Source organism: Hyla sarda, chromosome 7 (genome assembly GCF_029499605.1).
Source record: "Hyla sarda isolate aHylSar1 chromosome 7, aHylSar1.hap1, whole genome shotgun sequence".
In the NCBI taxonomy this organism is placed as follows: domain Eukaryota; kingdom Metazoa; phylum Chordata; class Amphibia; order Anura; family Hylidae; genus Hyla; species Hyla sarda.
Window position 1 is genome coordinate 61,381,982 of NC_079195.1, and position 19,116 is coordinate 61,401,097.

General features: G+C 41.6%; 1 protein-coding gene across 13 annotated transcripts in view; it reads left to right on the forward strand.

Annotated features, from left to right (window-relative positions):
- The window catches only part of ADGRA1 (adhesion G protein-coupled receptor A1), a 1,152,497-nt gene that overhangs the window by 413,241 nt on the left and 720,140 nt on the right, over positions 1-19,116 (forward strand). For 8 of the 13 annotated variants that reach the window (XM_056529273.1, XM_056529272.1, XM_056529274.1 and 5 more), the window contains 2 exons: positions 3,988-4,152; positions 12,184-12,382. In XM_056529273.1, coding sequence (XP_056385248.1) covers positions 3,988-4,152; positions 12,184-12,382 — 364 coding nt within the window. Of the gene's footprint in view, positions 1-3,237; positions 3,265-3,987; positions 4,153-11,506; positions 11,749-12,021; positions 12,054-12,183; positions 12,383-12,675; positions 12,950-19,116 lie in introns of those variants that run through there. The other 5 variants (XM_056529277.1, XM_056529279.1, XM_056529280.1 and 2 more) reach the window with 5 other exon arrangements.

A 19,116-nucleotide genomic window follows, 5' to 3' on the forward strand; every position in this document is an offset into this window, starting at 1 on the left:
CTGCCTGGAGTTGGCAGCAGCATGAGGAGACCATATAGATGCAGAATGAGACAGCCTTGAGGTGGCTGGAGACTTTAAAAGGAACAAAATGGTACACCACTTAGATGTACGTATGTGGTATGCACTTATGAGGGGAGGATAATGCGCTCCAGTACACTTAAAACAGTAGCTTGAGAAATGAAAGGACGGATAACTCAAGTTATCCGTCCTTTCATTTATCAAACTACTTGTTGCATGTATCTGAATCCTATATAGGACATAGAGAACCACTAGCCGAAAGAAGCAGACTGTTATCCTGTGTGAACTAGACTCATTGATTTAATACACCAAGATATCACAGAGCGAGCTGTGCCTGGCAGACATCTCCCTTTACACACTTAAAACAGTATTTGTCTACAACACCAGTAGGTGTGTACTTTTGCCTGGCCTTTCACAGTATCTAGGCCCTTAAGACTTTAACATGAACAAAATGGTACATCACTTAGATGTACGCACAGGTTTCACTTAATAGAGGACAATATGCTTTTAGTGCTCTGCTCACCCTAACTGGCTGGCTACTTTTAGCTTTTCAGTTGTTGTACACACCAGTGCTGCAGCACACAGTGGCTGTGTACTACACCCAAAATTGCACTTAGTCTCTCAATCTCACTGCCTTCCCTATCAGTGCTTCTAGGCTGGATTTGGGCTTGAGGGGAATCGCTGCTGTAAAAATGCTTTTCTGTGCAACACACACTGCTGTCTCTCCCTCTCTCTCTGTAATAGAACGCTTCTGGGACTGGCCACAATATGGCTGCCGATTCTATAGGGCTGTGAAATCACGGGTGGCTGGCTGCTGATAGGCTGCATGCTGCATGTGATTCAGGGTTATCCCACTGACCCTTGTTCCCGCCTTCCCAGGATTCCTTGCCCCTTGTTCTCACATATGGATCTGCCATTTTAGATGCCCAGCCCCTGGAGCCTGGACCGCACTAAATGGATTTTAATGAAGCAATTCACGTGATCGAATCGCGGCGATATTTGCATTCGTTATGAATCAAATTTTTTCTGAAATTCGGAACAAATTCTGATTCGTCAGATTCGCTCATCCCTAATTGCAACCTCAGTCACATGTATCACATGTATACTAGAGCAATATAAGTAGATCAATAAGTATATCAAAAGGTATATAGGGGCCATTAGGGACCACTATACAGTAACATAAAACGGTGTCCCCAAATTACCTGGGGTGTCCCATGGAACCACAACCTACAGACTCAATGTGCCATAAGTAGTTTAAGTACACTGGGATACCAGTCTGTTCACATGGGGTCAACTGAATGTACCCCAAAGTGGTCAACTTGGTAGATGGAGGGACCACACCTGGAACCTACCACCAAGGAGGCTACACAACACACACTCACCATGAAACCCATAATGTCCCAAAATCTGATCTATCTATCTATTTAAACTAAACAATCTGTCCATACTTCCTTCTAATAATGGCCTTTGGTTAATATTTGGTATTTCAATGAATTTTCGTCATTCACAGTCCTGTGGTTCCTGGATAATATCAGTGATCTCTTTGCCATTCACAGAGAAGCATCCTCTAGAAGGAGCCACTTATTAAGAACAGAGAATGCATATTAATCACGCAAAGCTCTGAGCTTTAATGCATTGACTTCTGCTAGAGAAAAATCCTTTGACATATTAACATTGTGGAGTGGAGCTGGCCATGCTTGACTGAACAGAGGCAGAAAAGAAAGGCATTAAAACGCGGAGAACTCTTTCAGCTGGTGCATTGACACAATTATTTCTCCTTCTTATATCTGACGTCTTACAATTGTTTTCCTGATGTTCATCTATTTTCTGCTTGACAGCATTACACAATGTGCCCCTATTTTTAAGGTTTGTCTGCCTGCCATTTTTAGAAAAACAAGTTGAAGTTCAAATGATCTGGAAGTTCTTTCCTTTGTTAGCACAATCTGTAGTTGTAGTCCTCACTGATTCATGACGTGTGCAAGAGTTACTATTCTGAACCTGCCCATGAATTGGATTTCTGGCTTCTAATCAATGGAATGGTCTGTATAACATAATTACATAGTACGGTTGGAAAAAGATGCATGTCCATCTATTAGGTGGAATACAGAGACTATCTCTTAAAGCTGTATAACAACTGTGACTATAAAGACACAATTTCTATTATGTAGGCAAACCCTTGAAATGGCGTATTATTACTGATGTATCATAATGGTAATGTAAGGCTGAAGGCATATACAGTCTAAGGAAAATTACAATCATAGCTCCTCATGTCTCCCCTTTTAGCTTTCAAATTTTAAACCCTTCCTATTATTGCACAGTTTCTCTCTTGTATTAGTCTTATCAAAAATGTCTTATGTAATCCGAGGATAGAGGAAACATAGTACATGAAGCTCACAGTGTTCAAATAACAGCTGTGCTCCCATGTTATAATATGAGGAAGTACTGATCATTGTCATTGCTGGTTTTAGACTAAATATGCTGCTGGGCTTCAAATATTGATAGTGTTCTCTGATCAGAATCGTTTTCTTTCTTTGCCATATGGGCCAGACCACCATGAAGCCCGTTTTCTGTCACAACATGTCTTCAGCCCTTCAATGATCCAGCTTTATCTTCACCTTTTTCTCCACTTATACAAACTTCCTATTCCTAGGTCCCCAAATGAAAATAATACCCCCTTGATGCCCCACACAGTAATAGTACTTTCTTTTTGTGTCCCACACAGTAAGAGTGGGTAGGTAGGGAGTTGATTGGATGGTTGGGTAACTAGGTAGGTAGGTTGCTCCAGTAGGTAGATCCTCCAATAAAGGACTAGGTCTCCCATTAGACATATAGGGCCCTTGGTGTGTATTTCTACCATAGGTTAGGTGGTCTCCCCAGGAAGTTGGTGGATTCCTCAGCCAGTAGGTTGGTTCCTCCCCTTTTAAATTGCCTCCCTTTGCACCAACCAAGATTAAAAATAACCTCACCCCATTCCCACTTAAAGCAGCAGTGTCTGCTACCTCCTATGCTCTAATTCAGCTGGAGGGATGTGCTTGCTGGCTTTTGTAGGCTGCAGGCCTTAAGCACCATGCAAGAGTAAGTCACAGGGCTGGGAGTTAATGGCTCTTAGGACCGTCACAGTTTTCAACTGCAACTGTGTCCTTACTATTAAACCAGCAACTGCTTGCTCATGAATCTGGGTGAAATGCCAGTGCAAGTGACCACTAACAGTTGTAGCCCCCAGCCTAGTAAGCAGTTGCATCCTATGTGGGTACTAATCCTTCTGGACCTGATCTGGACCACTAGACCAAACCTGTTGCTGCCCCCAATTCCCCTTCCACCAGCCCTTTACAGGCTTGGACAGGCATATGTTCAATCTGATGCCTAGATCTAAGGACTCATATTTATCCAAACACCCACTGCTATGCATCTTCTTACTTGTCATGAAATAGGAAGCCTTAGTGTCAAGCAGTCACTTACTCACACAACTAAAGCCAAACATTTGCTTACGTAGGCTGCATTCACATCTCATTTTCAGCCTACGGTTGCCGGATCCGGCTGGGGGAGGGGAAAACTGGGCGCTCCCGTACCGCAACCAGACTGGCGCTTAAATCAATTTACTTTAATGAGCCGACGGAGTCAAACGGGGACACTGGTCGGCTAATTTTTTACCCATATCTGGTTTTGTGACCGGACCTAAAACCGTAGTATACTATGGTTTTAGGTCCGGTCAGGAAACCGGATATGGGTCAAAAATGAGCCAACCAGAGTGAATGCAGCCTGAGATAAGTATAACATGGAAAATGCAGTAAAGTGCATAATCTATTCCCACCCACATGCTCACTCACCACCAAGATACCCATCCATGCATACACTGACACACTCCGTTCACCCAGACAAGTTGCCAAATAGTTGGAAGGCAACTTAAACTTACTTTATACGTATGTCTTATTTTCTGGTGATAAAAGACTGTTTGGCATTGTTTTGCAGTGATCTTATACTTTCCAGTGTTGATGTGGGGTCTTCAGGTGTTTGGGAATGTCAAGTGAACACTTCCTATGGAATCATATCTAAAAAAGTTGAGATTGTTGTCATAGAAACTGAAGCTCCTTATTGTCCCATGGAAAGAATAATCAACAACAGAGGAGAATACAGGTGACTGAATTTTTATTCATATATAAACATATATTTTTAATATCAGATATCTTGAGATATACATTATTTGTTTTTCTGCTTTCTTGTCTTTTTTTACCTAATGTTTAAATTTTTTTTTTTAAGTGATATATGCTTTATAGTTCAGTTAATAAAAAAAACTAGTGCATCCAATATGTCATTATGATGATTAAGTATGTACTATAGACAGCCCCTACAACTTCCTTAGTGACCATGAAATGGGCTTAGCCATTCGTGTCCCCATTTTCTTCCCATTTTTCAATGTACATGACCCCTCTTCCCTTGGAAACCTCATTGCATTCAGGCAAGTGATAGAGACCTGATGTTTCAATTCTAAAATGAATGGGTTAAGAACAAATGCAGATCTTTCCTTTGCCATGTTGATGTGTGTTAGGCTCTAATAAAGCACCGAAAAAAACATTATTTGGAATATATGTAATAAAACTCCTTTAACACTGAACATTATGGTTTGGAAATTTAAATATCTGGGCCCATGTCATGCTGATGCTTGTTGGGGCCAGATATTAGAATCTTCTAATAGCATAATTATTATTTTATTTATATAGCACACACAGATTCTGTAGCACTGTACATTCAAATTTGGGTCCTGCCCTCTTATTTAACCTATTAGTATATTATGAAACCCACACAAACTACAGAGAGAATATACAAGCTCTTTGCAGATTGGTGGGATATGAACTTAGGACCCCAGGGCCACACGGCAACAGTGCTGACCACCAATCCACCTGTTGGCATGTAACTGGTAAACACACACACACACACACACACACACACACACACGCACGCACGCACGCACGCACGCACGCACGCACGCACGCACGCACGCACACACACACACACACACACACACACACACACCTTTACATGTTTTATGAAGATTTCAGGTTTCTGAGATCACAGCTTCTTTGTTACAACATACATTATGTTTCTTCCTAGGATTTAGTAGATTTTGAAAATCTTTAATGTATCTTTAAATGAATGCCAAAAGCAGTTTGTCATTGGAGATAAATTTAAGAAGATGTTCTGAATCTTATTGATTGGAAAAAAAAAAAATATTTTTAAAATATATTTCAAAAGACCACTGCTTAGTCTGTGGATTATTCTGCGCTTGAAAGTGAACACGTTGTAAATGGCTGGAAGACTTTAAACCCTATAAATATATTATTTGTGTGAGACATTGTTTCTAAGGCATTCTCACCGTGATGCTCTGCGGAGTAATAATCTCTTATTGAAGAGGTCTCCAGGTTTTTGATCTTATGTCAAACACATAGACAAGAAGATAGCGGGTGCCAAAACAAAGTCTTCCATTCATTTCAAAGGTGGAGATCAAATTGTTTTGACAGTAGAGTACTCGTGTTGCTGTTGTTAGATAGGTGGAATTATACATGAAAAAGTAAAATTGCCTCTCAGCATCAACAAATAAATATTTCAATCAAGGTTTACAGTGTTGGTTTAGGTGAATAGTTGAGTAGACAGAACTTGCAAATAAGATTAGTGCTAAAAAATCTGTATTATCAAATCTTGAGAAGTCTCTTCTAATAGCATGCAACTTTTCATGTTGCCTTAGGCCAGTGGTCTCAAACTATGCCCCCCCCCCCCCGCCAGATGTTGCAAAACTTTAAAGGGGTAATCCACTGGAAAACTTTTTTTTTTTATTCAACTGGTGCCAAAAAGTTAAACAGATTTGTAAATTGCTTCTATTGAAAAATATTAATCCTTCCAGTACTTATCAGCTTCTAAATGCTCCACAGGAAGTTCTTTTGTTTTTGAATTTCCTCTTTGTCTCACCACAGTGCTCTCTGCTGACACCTCTGTCCATTTTAGAAACTGTCCATTTTAGAAACTGTCCAGTGTAGGAGCAAATCCCCATAGAAAACCTATCCTGCTATGGACGTTTCCTAAAATGGATAGAGGTGTCCGCAGAGAGCAGTGTTCAGAAAGAAAATAAATTCAAAAAGAAAAGAATGTCATGTGGAGCATATAGCAGCTGGTAAGTACTTGAAGGATTAAGATCTTTAAATAGAAGTCATTTACAAATCTGTTTAACTTTGTGGCACCAGTTGATTTAAGAATAAATGTTTTCCAGTGGAGTACCCCTTTAACTCCCATCATGCCCGGACAGCCTTTGGCTGTTCGGGCATGCTGGGAGTTGAAGTTTTGCATCATTTGGAGGGTCACAGTTTAAGACCCCTGCCCTTGGGGCATAGCTATGTGGACTGCAAAGAATGCAGCTTCAACAAGTACTGGTGACCTATTGGGACCCAAAGTTCCACTACTCTATAAGACACTAGTATGGTGGAAGTGGCCCTGTTAAACGTTTTGATTTGGATCCTGGGAGCCTCGAGTTTTACAGATTGAAAAAAACCACCATCACATACTCTATTAAGAAACTAAATGAATAGAAGTGTGACCTTCATCTAAAAGCCAGATCAGAAAGATCTGTCTCCCTGAAAAACCTGGATTTCCAATAATTATTCTGATTTTAATGGACACCATGTAATACTTAATCTGTCCTGTGGTGGCACTGGAGGGAAATTTAACACTTGCTTCAAGATTCCTTCATAAATTACAGCTGATTACTGGGAAACCCAGTGTTGAAACATCCTGTGCTGAGCTGATCCTTGTGAGACCGGTCTAAAGAAAGTTATTGTTCAAAGCTGGCAACCCTTTTAAAGGGTCATCAGTGTGACCTGCGCTAACCTGTTGGTACAGGATTGTAATGCGGGTGACAAAATCATACTTACTACTCTTCGTTCTGTGCTTCTGGTTCTGTGCCTGGTCTACCAGTTATGCGAATCTGCAGCTTGCCAAAAAAGGAGCGCTCCTAAGTGCCTGGAGGACGGTGATGTCTGGCCAGCATCTTCATTGTAACGACTCCTCTGTTCTGTGTCTGCAGAGTGGAGCTCCATTCTACAGCATAGGAGGCTCTGCACAGGGTAGGAGGCATCAACAAGCACTAGTGGCTTGGAAATAAAGTGTTTATGACCAGCATAATGTTTTTATCATATAGTAAACATAGGGTAAATGCACACATTGGCCTTCATTTACTAAGAGTGGAGTGTAGGTTTCTTTGTGGGTTTTATTTCCACAGTATTTATCACGGTATTTACTAAGGTTTCCCTACATTTTCAACTTTCCCTACACTTTGCTTTTTTTTTTTACACATGCTCTGATCTGTCTGGTTTTCCTCAGCTGAAATCCACCACATCTTCTGTGGAAACCTTAGTAAATATGTTGTGTTTTTGTAAAAATGTCAGGAACACGCCCTTTTTGTAGACCACACCCCCTTTTCCTGGCGGTCACGCCTTTTTCAGGTTTTCTTAGCAAAATGGAGAGTTAGTCGGGGTTTTTTCAATTCTGGCACAAATTCTGGTGCAACTTCTGGCGCAGACAGAATTTCTAGCGCAATGCTACAGAATCTGGCACAATGCGACAGATTCTGGCGCACAACCCGACAAAACACGTCGGGTTTGCAATAGTAAATGAGGGCCATTGTCTAAGTGCTGATTTTACCTGTGGAAAGGAGATAAGATTGAATAAACATTCACATGCTACAGATTATAAATCAATTCTTCTAAATTCCTTTTGGGGATTTTCACCACAGATTTCACTCTTTGCAATGTAACCTGTGAAAAAATCAGCCAATAATCTACATCAAAGATTTACCTTGACTTCGTATCAAAATCATTGACAGAAAGTTATAAAAATGTTATGTTACTTGTGAACTTACCCATACTGGTGTTAACTTATTGTCTAAAAAAAAAAAAAGCGATAATGACCAACCTTAGGACCATTGAGAAGCAAGAACCATATAGAAGACCTAGCTTCCACAATGACACAAGTGTGTCTCACCCTTTTAATAGCTTTTATACTAATGCATGATGTATGGTCACCATATAACTCTATGATGTGGAGAGACGACACTTAGACATTGGCCCTGATTTACTATGAGTGGAGTGTAGGTTTTGTTGTGTTTTTGCTGTTCCACACTTTTTTTTCCATGGTATTTACTAATTTACTCCACATTTGGAAACTTTATAAATGCTTTAAAGGGTAGGGTTTTCTTCCCAGAAAATTCAAAATTTTCAGAGTGGTTTCAGAAAAGATGTGTGATTTTGGATGAAAAGTAGGGAACACGCCTCTTTTCCCGAGAACCACACCCATTTTGTAGTGTTTCTGATTCTGTCGGGTTTTTTCTGTCGCACATTCAGAATTTACACAGAATTTAGGCACACAACCCGACAAAAAGAGTCGGAATGCTATTAGTAAATGAGGGAAATTAACTGGATTATTATTTGCATCTGCTAAGTAACGTCTGAATTTCACCTGGATTTACAGCCTACATAGTGTTTATGGCACAAAATTAGAAAAGAAGGCATGTCCGCACATCCACATATCGTAAGTTGATCTATTGCTTCTCAGCACAATCGGGTAGTTAGCATCAAAGGGGTACTCCCGTGGAAAACTTTTTTTCTTAAATCAACTGGTGCCAGAAAGTTAATCCAAAAAAGAAATGCATTTCCTCTGATGTCATGACCAGAGTGCTCTCTGCTGACCTCTGCTGTCCATTTTAGGAACTGTCCAGAGCAGCATATGTTTGCTATGGGGATTTCCCCCTGCTCTGGACAGTTCCTAAAATGGACAGCAGAGGTCAGCAGAGAGCACTGTGGTCATGACATCTGAGGAAATGCATTTCTTTTTTGGATCTCTCTTTAGTATACAGCCCCTAAAAAGTCCTGGAAGGATTAAGATTTTTTAATAGAAGGGATTTACAAATCTGTTTAACTTTCTGTCACCAGTTGATTAAATAAAAAAAAGTTTTCCACGGGAGTACCCCTTTAATTCTGATCACTTCACCCCACAGACAGAGTGCCACAGCAACAATGGCCACCACACAGATCTCCAAGTTCACCCTACCATGCGCTCCCTGCTTGCAGAGTTGGAGAAGCTAGAAATAAATCTTTAAATGAAGTATCCTGCTAAAAGCAAATGCCTGGGTGGATTGGGTGGAGCCAAAGGCTGTCCAGGCATTTTGGGAGTTATAGTTTTGCAACAGCTGTGTGGTGTATTTATTTGCGTTGAGTATGACCCCTAGTCATAGTTTTGGCTATCATTACTGTCCAAAATACTATGTGTGAGTCCAGCCAAAGTTGTAGGACTATAGCAAAGGAGTGTTTGTTAAAACATCTGTCTCACAACAACTTTTTAAATGTTGCTGGCCTAAATTTTAGCTTCTTAATCTCCAGTGAATATTACTGGGGTAAGTGGAGAATGGCTACAACAAAAAAACTTTGCCCAAAACAATAGGCAACCATGTAATATATGGAAAAGCCAAGTGCATTATCAGGAGCAACTGTTTGTTAGGTCTGGATAGAGTGTTCCTGGATAGGGGCTACCCTCAATGACATCCCCACGCCCAAAAGACAGCTTCTTTAAGTTACTCTATGTCTTAGTTATTCTAATGTCCTCCCTAATCGGATCCAAAAACATGGTCTCAAGTTTCTCGTCAAACATTGACATCCTTGACATTCTCTAAGGTTAATCTATTATGCTCCTCAAACTTTAAGGATTTGTAGAGAGGTCTTCAGGAAATTTAGGGAAGAATTTCTATAATCCATCATTTGTATATATCATTGTGTGAAATCTTTGATCTTTTGTTCACAATGCCCAGCAATTTATTATGTTATCTAGGCAGGCAAAGGACGGTTTTCAGTCTGTTTGGCATAGTGGTAAAGGTTATTCTGACAAACTAATGGAAATACACACCTTTTTTGAATAGAAGGTTGCTTCCATTGAATAATAAAATGCTTATGTCACTATATTGACTGCTTATCAGTATGTTTAGTTATTCTTTCTTCTTGTCACCTACAGATCATCACAATGAATATGTCCTTGTTAAAATAACTGATAAGATATCAATGCATTGACATTTAGAATTTTCTTTTACCCAAAGGCTCAATCACAAAGAGCACCACACAGTACAAGTGTACAAACAATGCTAAAGGGCCATTGGTTCTAATGTTGCGATTTAAAAAAAAAAAAATTAATTAGCTCTGTATGTCCTCAAAATTCAGACAACAAAAATATTGTTAGTTTACTAGGAAACCGACATACATATGTATCCAATCTGATCTGTCAAACAAAATAAAATGTCTCTAGCTTAGGCTAGGTTCACATAATTTTTTATGCAATATGGGACCGCATACAGCTGGGGGAGCTAAAATCGGGCACTCCTGTATCCCTGCTGTATGCAGCCTGTATGTAATGTATTTCAACGAGCCAACCGGAGTGAAGCGCTGACTCCGGTCGGCTCATTTTTGACCCATTTTCAGTTTTCCCACCGGACCTAAAGCCGTGGTGGACCATGGTTTTAGGTCCGGTGGGAAAAACCGCATACAGGACAAAATTGAGCCGACCGGAGTCAGTGCTTCACTCCGGTCGGCTCATTTAAATACATTACATAAGGGCCGCACACGGTAGGGATACGGGGAGCGCCCGGTTTTAGCACCCCCAAGCCATATGTGGTTCCGTATTGCATAAAACGTGATGTGAACCCAGCCTTAGTTACATAGTTTGTAAGGTTGAACCTAGAGGAAGCAAAAACTCCCCATGAGACTGATCCCAATTGCTCCATGATAGAGGATAAATTCCTTTCCAACCCCAATATGGCATCAGAATAAATCCCTGAATCAATGTTCTATCTCCATAAATCCAGTATCCATAACCTGTGACATTATAATTTTCTAGAAAAACATCCAGGCCTCAAAAACATCACATGGCAGAGTATTCCATAGTCTCACTTCTCCTACTGTAAACATTTGTATAACAATCGCAGGGTGTCCACACATGGAAAAACAAAACATGTACATCTTGTGACAAAATCCAGCTAATGTGAAGAGCTGGTAATCTCAAACCTTACATCTCAGGTTTCCACACTTTATCCCACCGCAGAATACCAAGTCCCTGTCTGGAGTGGTCCTAGTATAAGAAATGGCTGGTCAAACAGACCAGATGGCCCTGGTGAAATTCATTGAGTCTTCAGCTAGTGGTAATAGCAGGAGATCCAACACAGTGCAGAGTGGGTTAAACAGTTGGTAGCAGAAATCAACACTAGTATTCATGTTGGTCATCTGCAGGATATTTGACCCAGTGAGGGTTAAATAGCTGGTAGGGGGGATATGTAGCAAAGTTGGAGATGTTCTGGTAGCAGCAGGATGAATAACTGGCAGAATATAGGCACAGGTATTATGTCGACAGTCAACTCTAGGTCATTCTAAGGAGACTAAGGAGCTGTGTCAGTCCTCATTCTCCCCTTCACACTTCTCCTGGCTTACAGCACGGCACCCACGTGACCAGGCTCAAGCAGGACTGCTGTGATTGGTTCAATGTGTGAGTGCTGTGATTGGTGAACACTCACATATTGAGAACTATGAGGAAAGGAATGACGAGCTGACCACAGGCTGTAGAAGAAGTGTACGTCGAGATGCTGGATTATGCAGCGCTTCCTGTCTAGAGAGAAATCACTGAAAAAGGTACTTTCCGTTCCAGATGGGTTATGTGAGTATATTACAAAGTTATATAACTTTTTAAACTGTTGCTAACTGTATAGAATTTTTCACCATTGGACTACTCCTTTAAAACATCTACAATGCATTTGAAAAGTCTTCAATTTGGGCCCCTTGGATAGAGAAAAAAACTATTTACATATGACCCCTTTCTTCAGAGAAGCTACTTTCTTATCAAGGAAGTGGGAAATTGAAGTAAGGATCATGGAAAAAAGTATGACGGGGAGAAGTGAACACCAGTTATTTGGCCAGAAAACCTTGAGCCATTTTGATCTTTAGTATGAGGCCCTGTCTCTTGTATGTACAGCACCGTCTATCCTTTCTCTTGGCTTTTAGTGAACTAGATGTTTTTTTTTTGTTTGTTTGTTTTTTTGTTTGTTTTTTGCTATATGTAATTTTATTTCATTGGTTTTATTTTTGTTCATAGATGGCCTAGAACAATAGCTGGAATGGCAGCCTTTCATGCCTGCCGACAGTTTTCTCTCAGCACGTTGCTCTACTCCGATACAATAGGAGAGCCAAAAGCCTGGCGAAAGTGTGACAGATCCGGACTCTGGACAGAAGAAGATTATTCGGCCTGTCCTTTCTCACATGAAGTGACAAGACTTCTTTATGCTTTAAGCCTGGTAAATAAGTGGCAAATATTATTTCCCTCCATAGTGAATACTTCAAATTAAGTGAATTTTTATAGTTAGAAGAACTGAAGATTGCAAGAAAAGCCTAATTTATTGAGATGGTGATGAAAAGACTATGGGGGAGATTTATCAGAACCTGTCCAGAGGAAAAGTTGCTGAGTTGCCCATAGCAACCAATCAGATCGCTTCTTTCACTTCTGAAAAAGACCTTTGAAAAATGAAAGAAGCGATCTGATTGGTTGCTGTGGGCAATTCAGCAACTTTTCCTCTGGACAGGTTTAATAAATCTCCTGCTATATGTCATCTAGACCAGAGGTCCCTAACCCAGTCCACAAGGCCCACCAATAGTCCTGGATTTGAGTTTTTCAGTTACCTCATTGGAATAGAACAGGGAAAATTCAAATCCAGGACTGTTGGCTTCAACCAACGGCTGTCCGGGCATGCTGGGAGTTGAAGTTTTGCCACATCTGGAGGACCTCAGTTTGAGACCACTAATCTAGGCTATTTAATAAAGACCTCTCTAGGGTCTATGCCCTGGTCACATGATAGGAATATAAGGTATAATTTATCATTATATATGCTTGTTTTCAGGTGTAAAAAAAAGTTACAAACTTTGCTTCTTGTGGGTATTTACATTGCCTGTGCCAATTTACATTTTTTTTTTTAAGTGGGCAGCGTTAAGTGAAAAGGGAATGGGGTCACAAGCATTCGCTGAATTTACTAAAACTTATACCTGCACTCAGGCTGCAACTCATGCCAGCTCGGAGCTGGAGTAAATGTCAGTCTGGCGCACAGACCAACTAAAGATGTGCCCGGATTTATTAAGAGGCTTATGTTATCTATTAAAAAATTGCTACAAAAGTCATCACTGTATGTTTCATAGTCAAAATATAATATTTTTGATACTAAAAGTGAGAAAATGGGTCCAACCAAAAGGGGGCTTAAGCTTATTTACGTTGACCTTGAACAATTAACCACTACCATTAGACTTCAGGCATTACTTTGAAAAATGTATGCTAGTGTATGTAAAGTCATCTTAAAAAAAGCCCATCTCTTTAAAGGGTAGCTCCCACCATCCTTTTTTTTTTTCTGTCCCTGCCCCTGCCTATTGCCAATCTATTCCTAACCCCCTCCCTGCTTTAAATTTTTACTATATTAAAAATATTTTTGTCTGCCTGGTAGTTTGCTCACTACTAGGCAGACTTCACCAGCAGGCACCACGTCACTGATGCCTGCTGGGGGGGGGGGGGGGACTTCCGCCCTTAGTTTATCTACACAGGGTGCCTCCATCTGTTTCACCACTACAACTCCCAGCTTGCCCTGACATCTATTGGCTGTCAGGGCATGCTGGGAGTTGTAGTAGTGAAACAGCTGGAGGCACCCTGTGTAGATAAACTATAAATTAGTGCAATGCGGCACTACAGCGCTAGCCCGTTCCCTCCGTCAACCCCCGCATACCCCGTTCCCTCCATCACAACCCCCCTCCCGCATACCCCGTTCCCTCCGTTGTACTTACTGAAACTGCAGAGTCCGGCAGCGGCAGTGGCGATACCATGTGCGGGAGGAGTGGCCTCCCAGCCAGTGGCCGGGGAGCCAATGCACTCGATCCCGCCTGTCTGACAGGCAGGGAGCGAGAGCAGCCTAAATGAAAAAGGACTGATTGCCAGGCCAAAATCAGTCCTTTTTCAGACGTGACGTCACGCCAGGCTGCAGCTGGCCACTAGGAGGGTGACCCCTAGTGGCCGGTTTTTGAATGTAAATTAAACCGTTTTAATGAAAAAAAAAGTATATTAGAGATATGTTGTAGTACATAAGTACTACAACATATCAAAAAAATGAAGTTGTTGACAGTGCCCATTTAAGAGGACCATTCCCTTAAAGGGGTACTCCGCCCCTAGACAACTTATTCCCCCATCCAAAGGATCCCTGCTGCACCCGGCGTTCGTTTAGAGCATCAGATGCAGAAGAGCAGGAGGCTTGTGACGTTGCGGCCATGCCTGCTCGATATGTCACAGCCACGCTCCCTCAATGTAAGTGTATGGGAGGGGGCGTGACTGACATCATGACCCTCCCATAGACTTGAATTGAGGGGTTGTGGTCGTGAAGTCACGAGCGGGTGTGGCCATGACATCATGAGCCTCTGCCTCGCATCGCCAGTCATCTGGCACGGAGCAAAGTTTGTTCCGTGCACCGGATGTCTGGGGTGCTGCAGCCGAGATCGAGGGGGGTTCCCAGCGTCCGGACCTCCACGATCAGACATCTTATCTTTTGGATAGGGGATAAGATGTCTAGGGGCAGAGTACCCCTTTAATTAGACCAGATTTCCTGTAAGAAGATCACCCACAGAGACCACTTTTCAAAGCATATTTTTGATAATTTGATAATCTGAATTGACAGAACTTTTAATATAGCTGAGGCTGTGCAATCCCAGTGTATCATGACCAAATGTATTCCAAAGGACTCAACCATTTCATGAAAAGAGAAAAAGCAAAGGCGCTCCCTGTGGAGTAAAGTAGATGGTAAGGGTATAGGATATTGGAGGATTCAATACCGCTTACCGAAAAGGGTTGTGCACCAACATACACAACACTGGTAAAGGTGTGTAGTTAAACAGGGGTCCGTCTGCAGCCTTCCTGGTTTTGTGTACAATAGTATAGAGACAGAGTTTCATTTTGCCAGGATCTGTGGAGCAGAACAGGACACAGGACTCACATAGGCAAAGTAACGTCCAACAGGTTTTAATTAGTGATTATGCAACGCATTTCGCTGCGCATGCGCAGCAAAACATGTTGCATTATCACTAATTAAAACCTGTTGGACATTACCTTCCCTATGTGAGTCCTGTGTCCTGTTCAGCGCCACGGATCCTGGCAAAATGAAGCTCTGTCTCTATACTATCAACCATTTCATGGCATTTAAGGCCAAGTTTACACGGTTTCAGGCTCAATACTAATGGATCCCATTGACTTAAATGAGGTTTGTCGGGTGTCCTATATTTTAGGGGAATTGAGGAAAGAAAAAAGATTGCACTATTATTTTCAACTGAGCTCTCTTTACAAGAGCACTATAGTGGTTTGTACACTGCTCAAAAAAAATAAAGGGAACACTAAGATAACACATCCTAGATCTGAATGAATGAACTAAGCGCGTGAAATGGAAATCAAATTTAGCAACCCATGGAGGTCTGGATATGGAGTCACACTCAAAATCAAAGTGGAAAACCACACTACAGGCTGATCCAACTTTGATGTAATGTCATTAAAACAAGTCAAAATGAGGCTCAGTAGTGTGTGTGGCCTCCATGTGCCCATATGACCTCCTTACAATGCCTGGGCATGCTCCTGATGAGGTAGTGGATGGTCTTCTGAGGGATGACCTCCCAGACCTGGACTAAAGCATCCGCCAACTCCTGGGCAGTCTGTGGTGCAATGTGGCATTGGTGGATGGAGTGAGACATCATGTCCCAGATGTGCTCAATCGGATTCAGGTCTGGGGAACGGCGGGTCAGTCCATAGCCTCAATGCCTTCCTCTTGCAGGAACTGCTGACACCCCAGCCACATGAGGTCTAGCATTGTCTTGCATTAGGAGGAACCCAGCATATGGTCTCGTAAGAGGTCTGAGGATCTCATCTCAGTACCTAATGGTAGTCATGCTACCTCTGGCAAGCAATGTTCTCCACGGCATTTCCAGACTCTGTCATGTCTGTCACATGTGCTCAGTGTGAACCTGCTTTCATCTGTGAAGAGCACAGTGCACCAGTGGCGAATTTGACAATCTTGGTGTTCTCTGGCAAATGCCAAATGTCCTGCACAGTGTTGTGCTGTAAATACAACCCCCACCTGTGGACGTCATCGGGCCCTCATACCACCCTCATGGAGTCTGTTTCTGACCGTTTGAGTGGACACATGCACATTTGTGGCCTGCTGGATGTCATTTTGCAGGGCTCTGGCAGTGCGCCTCCTGCTCCTCCTTGCACAAATGTGGAGGTAGCGGTCCTGCTGCTAGGTTGTTGCCCTCCAACGGCCTCCTCCACGTCTCCTGATGTACTGGCCTATCTCCTGATTGCGCCTTCATGCTCTGGACACTACGCTGACAGACACAGCAAGCCTTCTTTCCACAGCTCGCATTGATGTGCCATCCTGGATGAGCTGCACTACCTGAGCCGCTTGTGTAGGTTGTAGACTCCGTCTCATGCTATCACAAGAGTGAAAGCACCGCCAGCATTCAAAAGTGACCAAAACATCAGCCAAAAAGCATAGGAACTGAGAAGTGGTCTGTGGTCACCACCTTCAGAACCACTTCTTTATTGGGTGTGTCTTGCTAATTGCCTATAATTTCCACCTGTTGTCTGTATCATTTGCACAACAGCATGTGAAACTGATTGTCAATCAGTGTTGCTCCCTGAGTTGGCAGTGCGATTTCACAGAAGTGTGATTGACTTGGAGTTACGTTATGTTGTTTAAGTGTTCTATTTATTTTTTTGAACAGTGTACTTAGCCTAACATGTACGTCATAATGGTGGGAATGAAGTATTGCACATGTTCAGAAGCTGAGCCCACTCCAAACATACTGGGTGGTGGCTGTATATTACAGCTGACATCCTCTATCAATGGCGGCAATCAGAGATAACTCTGGTAATGGTTGTTTAAACTCCTAGATGTCACAGTCAACTAATATAGCTGGACCTCCTTTGTTATCCAGTTGATCCTGAGAGTCTAACGTAAGAGAACTCCTTGAATGAACCAAGTGGTTCTTTGGACTCCTGCTTGTGTCTCTAAAGCTTTTTGCAGCTTTCATATTTATTGTGTAAACCAAGGATGTATTAGTAGGACATAGTAATAGGGTAAAAACATATCACTGGCAGTTAGACACTGGGTTAGAAACTGTATCACTAAACCATACATTTAATAGGATTCTTATTCCCGGGAGCGCAGACGCACCATAACAAAATTTCCAGAGATCTGTCATCTTTTTTGGATCATAAAGGAAAGGTTACCATTAAAACAATTCATTAGTGAGTCTTTCAGATATGTATAGACCGCAGCTTAGTAACAGCAGGAGCAGCATGTGGTTGACATTGCTACGTTAGCAAAGTAGAGCTATTCTCGTCTTTCATTCACAGAGGTAAAGATGTTTTATCAATTGTAATAAATTCTATGGTCTGTTTTCAACAATACCAAATGGAGACAAAAGAAACTGATGGAAACTGAAGGGGCACACTGCTATAACTATAACAGTGGGGAGGTTTCTACTGTATATCTGGATCACCATTGCTAAATGTTTCTGATATGTCTGTCACATATCAGAACCTATGTATAAAGCTTGAGGTACATCAGCTAGTGATAAAGTCTATAGGATAGATCTACAAACTGAATTATAAAGGACAATATTGTCTTCTTAAACAGGCAGATGCATGCCATTATTTGTAACCTGCATAGCACAGTAGAAACAGGAAAATAGTCCAGCACGGTACTCCTCTTGCAGTGCAATTTCTCTTTATTCAGGAACTTGTTCATACAGGGAAAAGTACAGGGAGTAAAAACACTAACGCGTTTCACACGAAGTGCGCTTGATCAAAGAGTACAACAAATTGGTTAAAAACATCTTAAAATATCATGCAACCACATCCCATTTCTGTGAGGTGGTATCCTTAATGATTAACACCCATGAGGCTGAGGGAAACGGCAGACTAACCCTATCTATTCCTTTCCATACAAAAGACTCCTGTTATTTATTTTTATCATATTATGTCGATTGTAATGGAAAGATAAATGTTATGCAATATAGTCCCCTACTGGAAAATAACATATAGCACCACATCTCGTATGAACAAAAGAGGAGGATGACACAAGAAGACGCATTGGAATTGCATGATGTGAAAACTAACCTAATCAAATCAAGTCTCTGATTGAGACCTGCAGGCTGCCTCGTGTTCAACACAAATATCCAATATGTCTCGCGATTCAACAAGTGTTTCCTAAAGTCTCCTCCTCTGACATTATTGTGAACTTTCTCAATGCCCCTTACTTTCAGAGAGCTAAAGACACCCGCATGTGCATTCCTAAAATGCCTGGATAAAGCAGAGATACCCACATTCTGGTTAAAAACCAGATGTGGTGCTATATGTTGTTTTACGGTGGGTGGACTATATTGCATAACTTTAATCTTTCCAGTACAATCAAAATAATATGATAACAATAAATAACAGGAGTCTTTTGTATGGAAAGGAATAGATAGGGTTAATCTGCCATTTCCCTCAGCCGCACGGGTGTTAATCATTAAGGATACCACGTCACAGAAATGGGATGTGGTCGCATGATATTTTAAGATGTTTGTAACCAGTTTGTTGTACTCTATAATTAAGTGTACTTGGTGTGAAACGCGTTAGAGGTTTTTACTGAGATACTTTTACCTGTTGTGAACAAGTTACTGAATAAAGAGAAATTGCACAGCAAGACGAGTACCATGCTGGACTACTTTTTCCTGTTTCTACGTATTTAACAAGGGCCCGGGGAGAGGCCGGTCGAGTCTGTGCTTGGGAAAGTCGGAACGGAAGGAGTGAGCTGTTGAACGCTACTATTGCTTTGGAGTCCTGCATAGCACTGTGTTATATTTGCATGATGACCTAGGAAAATGATGACCTAGCAAAATTGACATTGATGTATAGGATCCCTTTTGAAACGTATGGTTTAGGTCAATGCTTTCCAAACTTTTTTTTATCCGG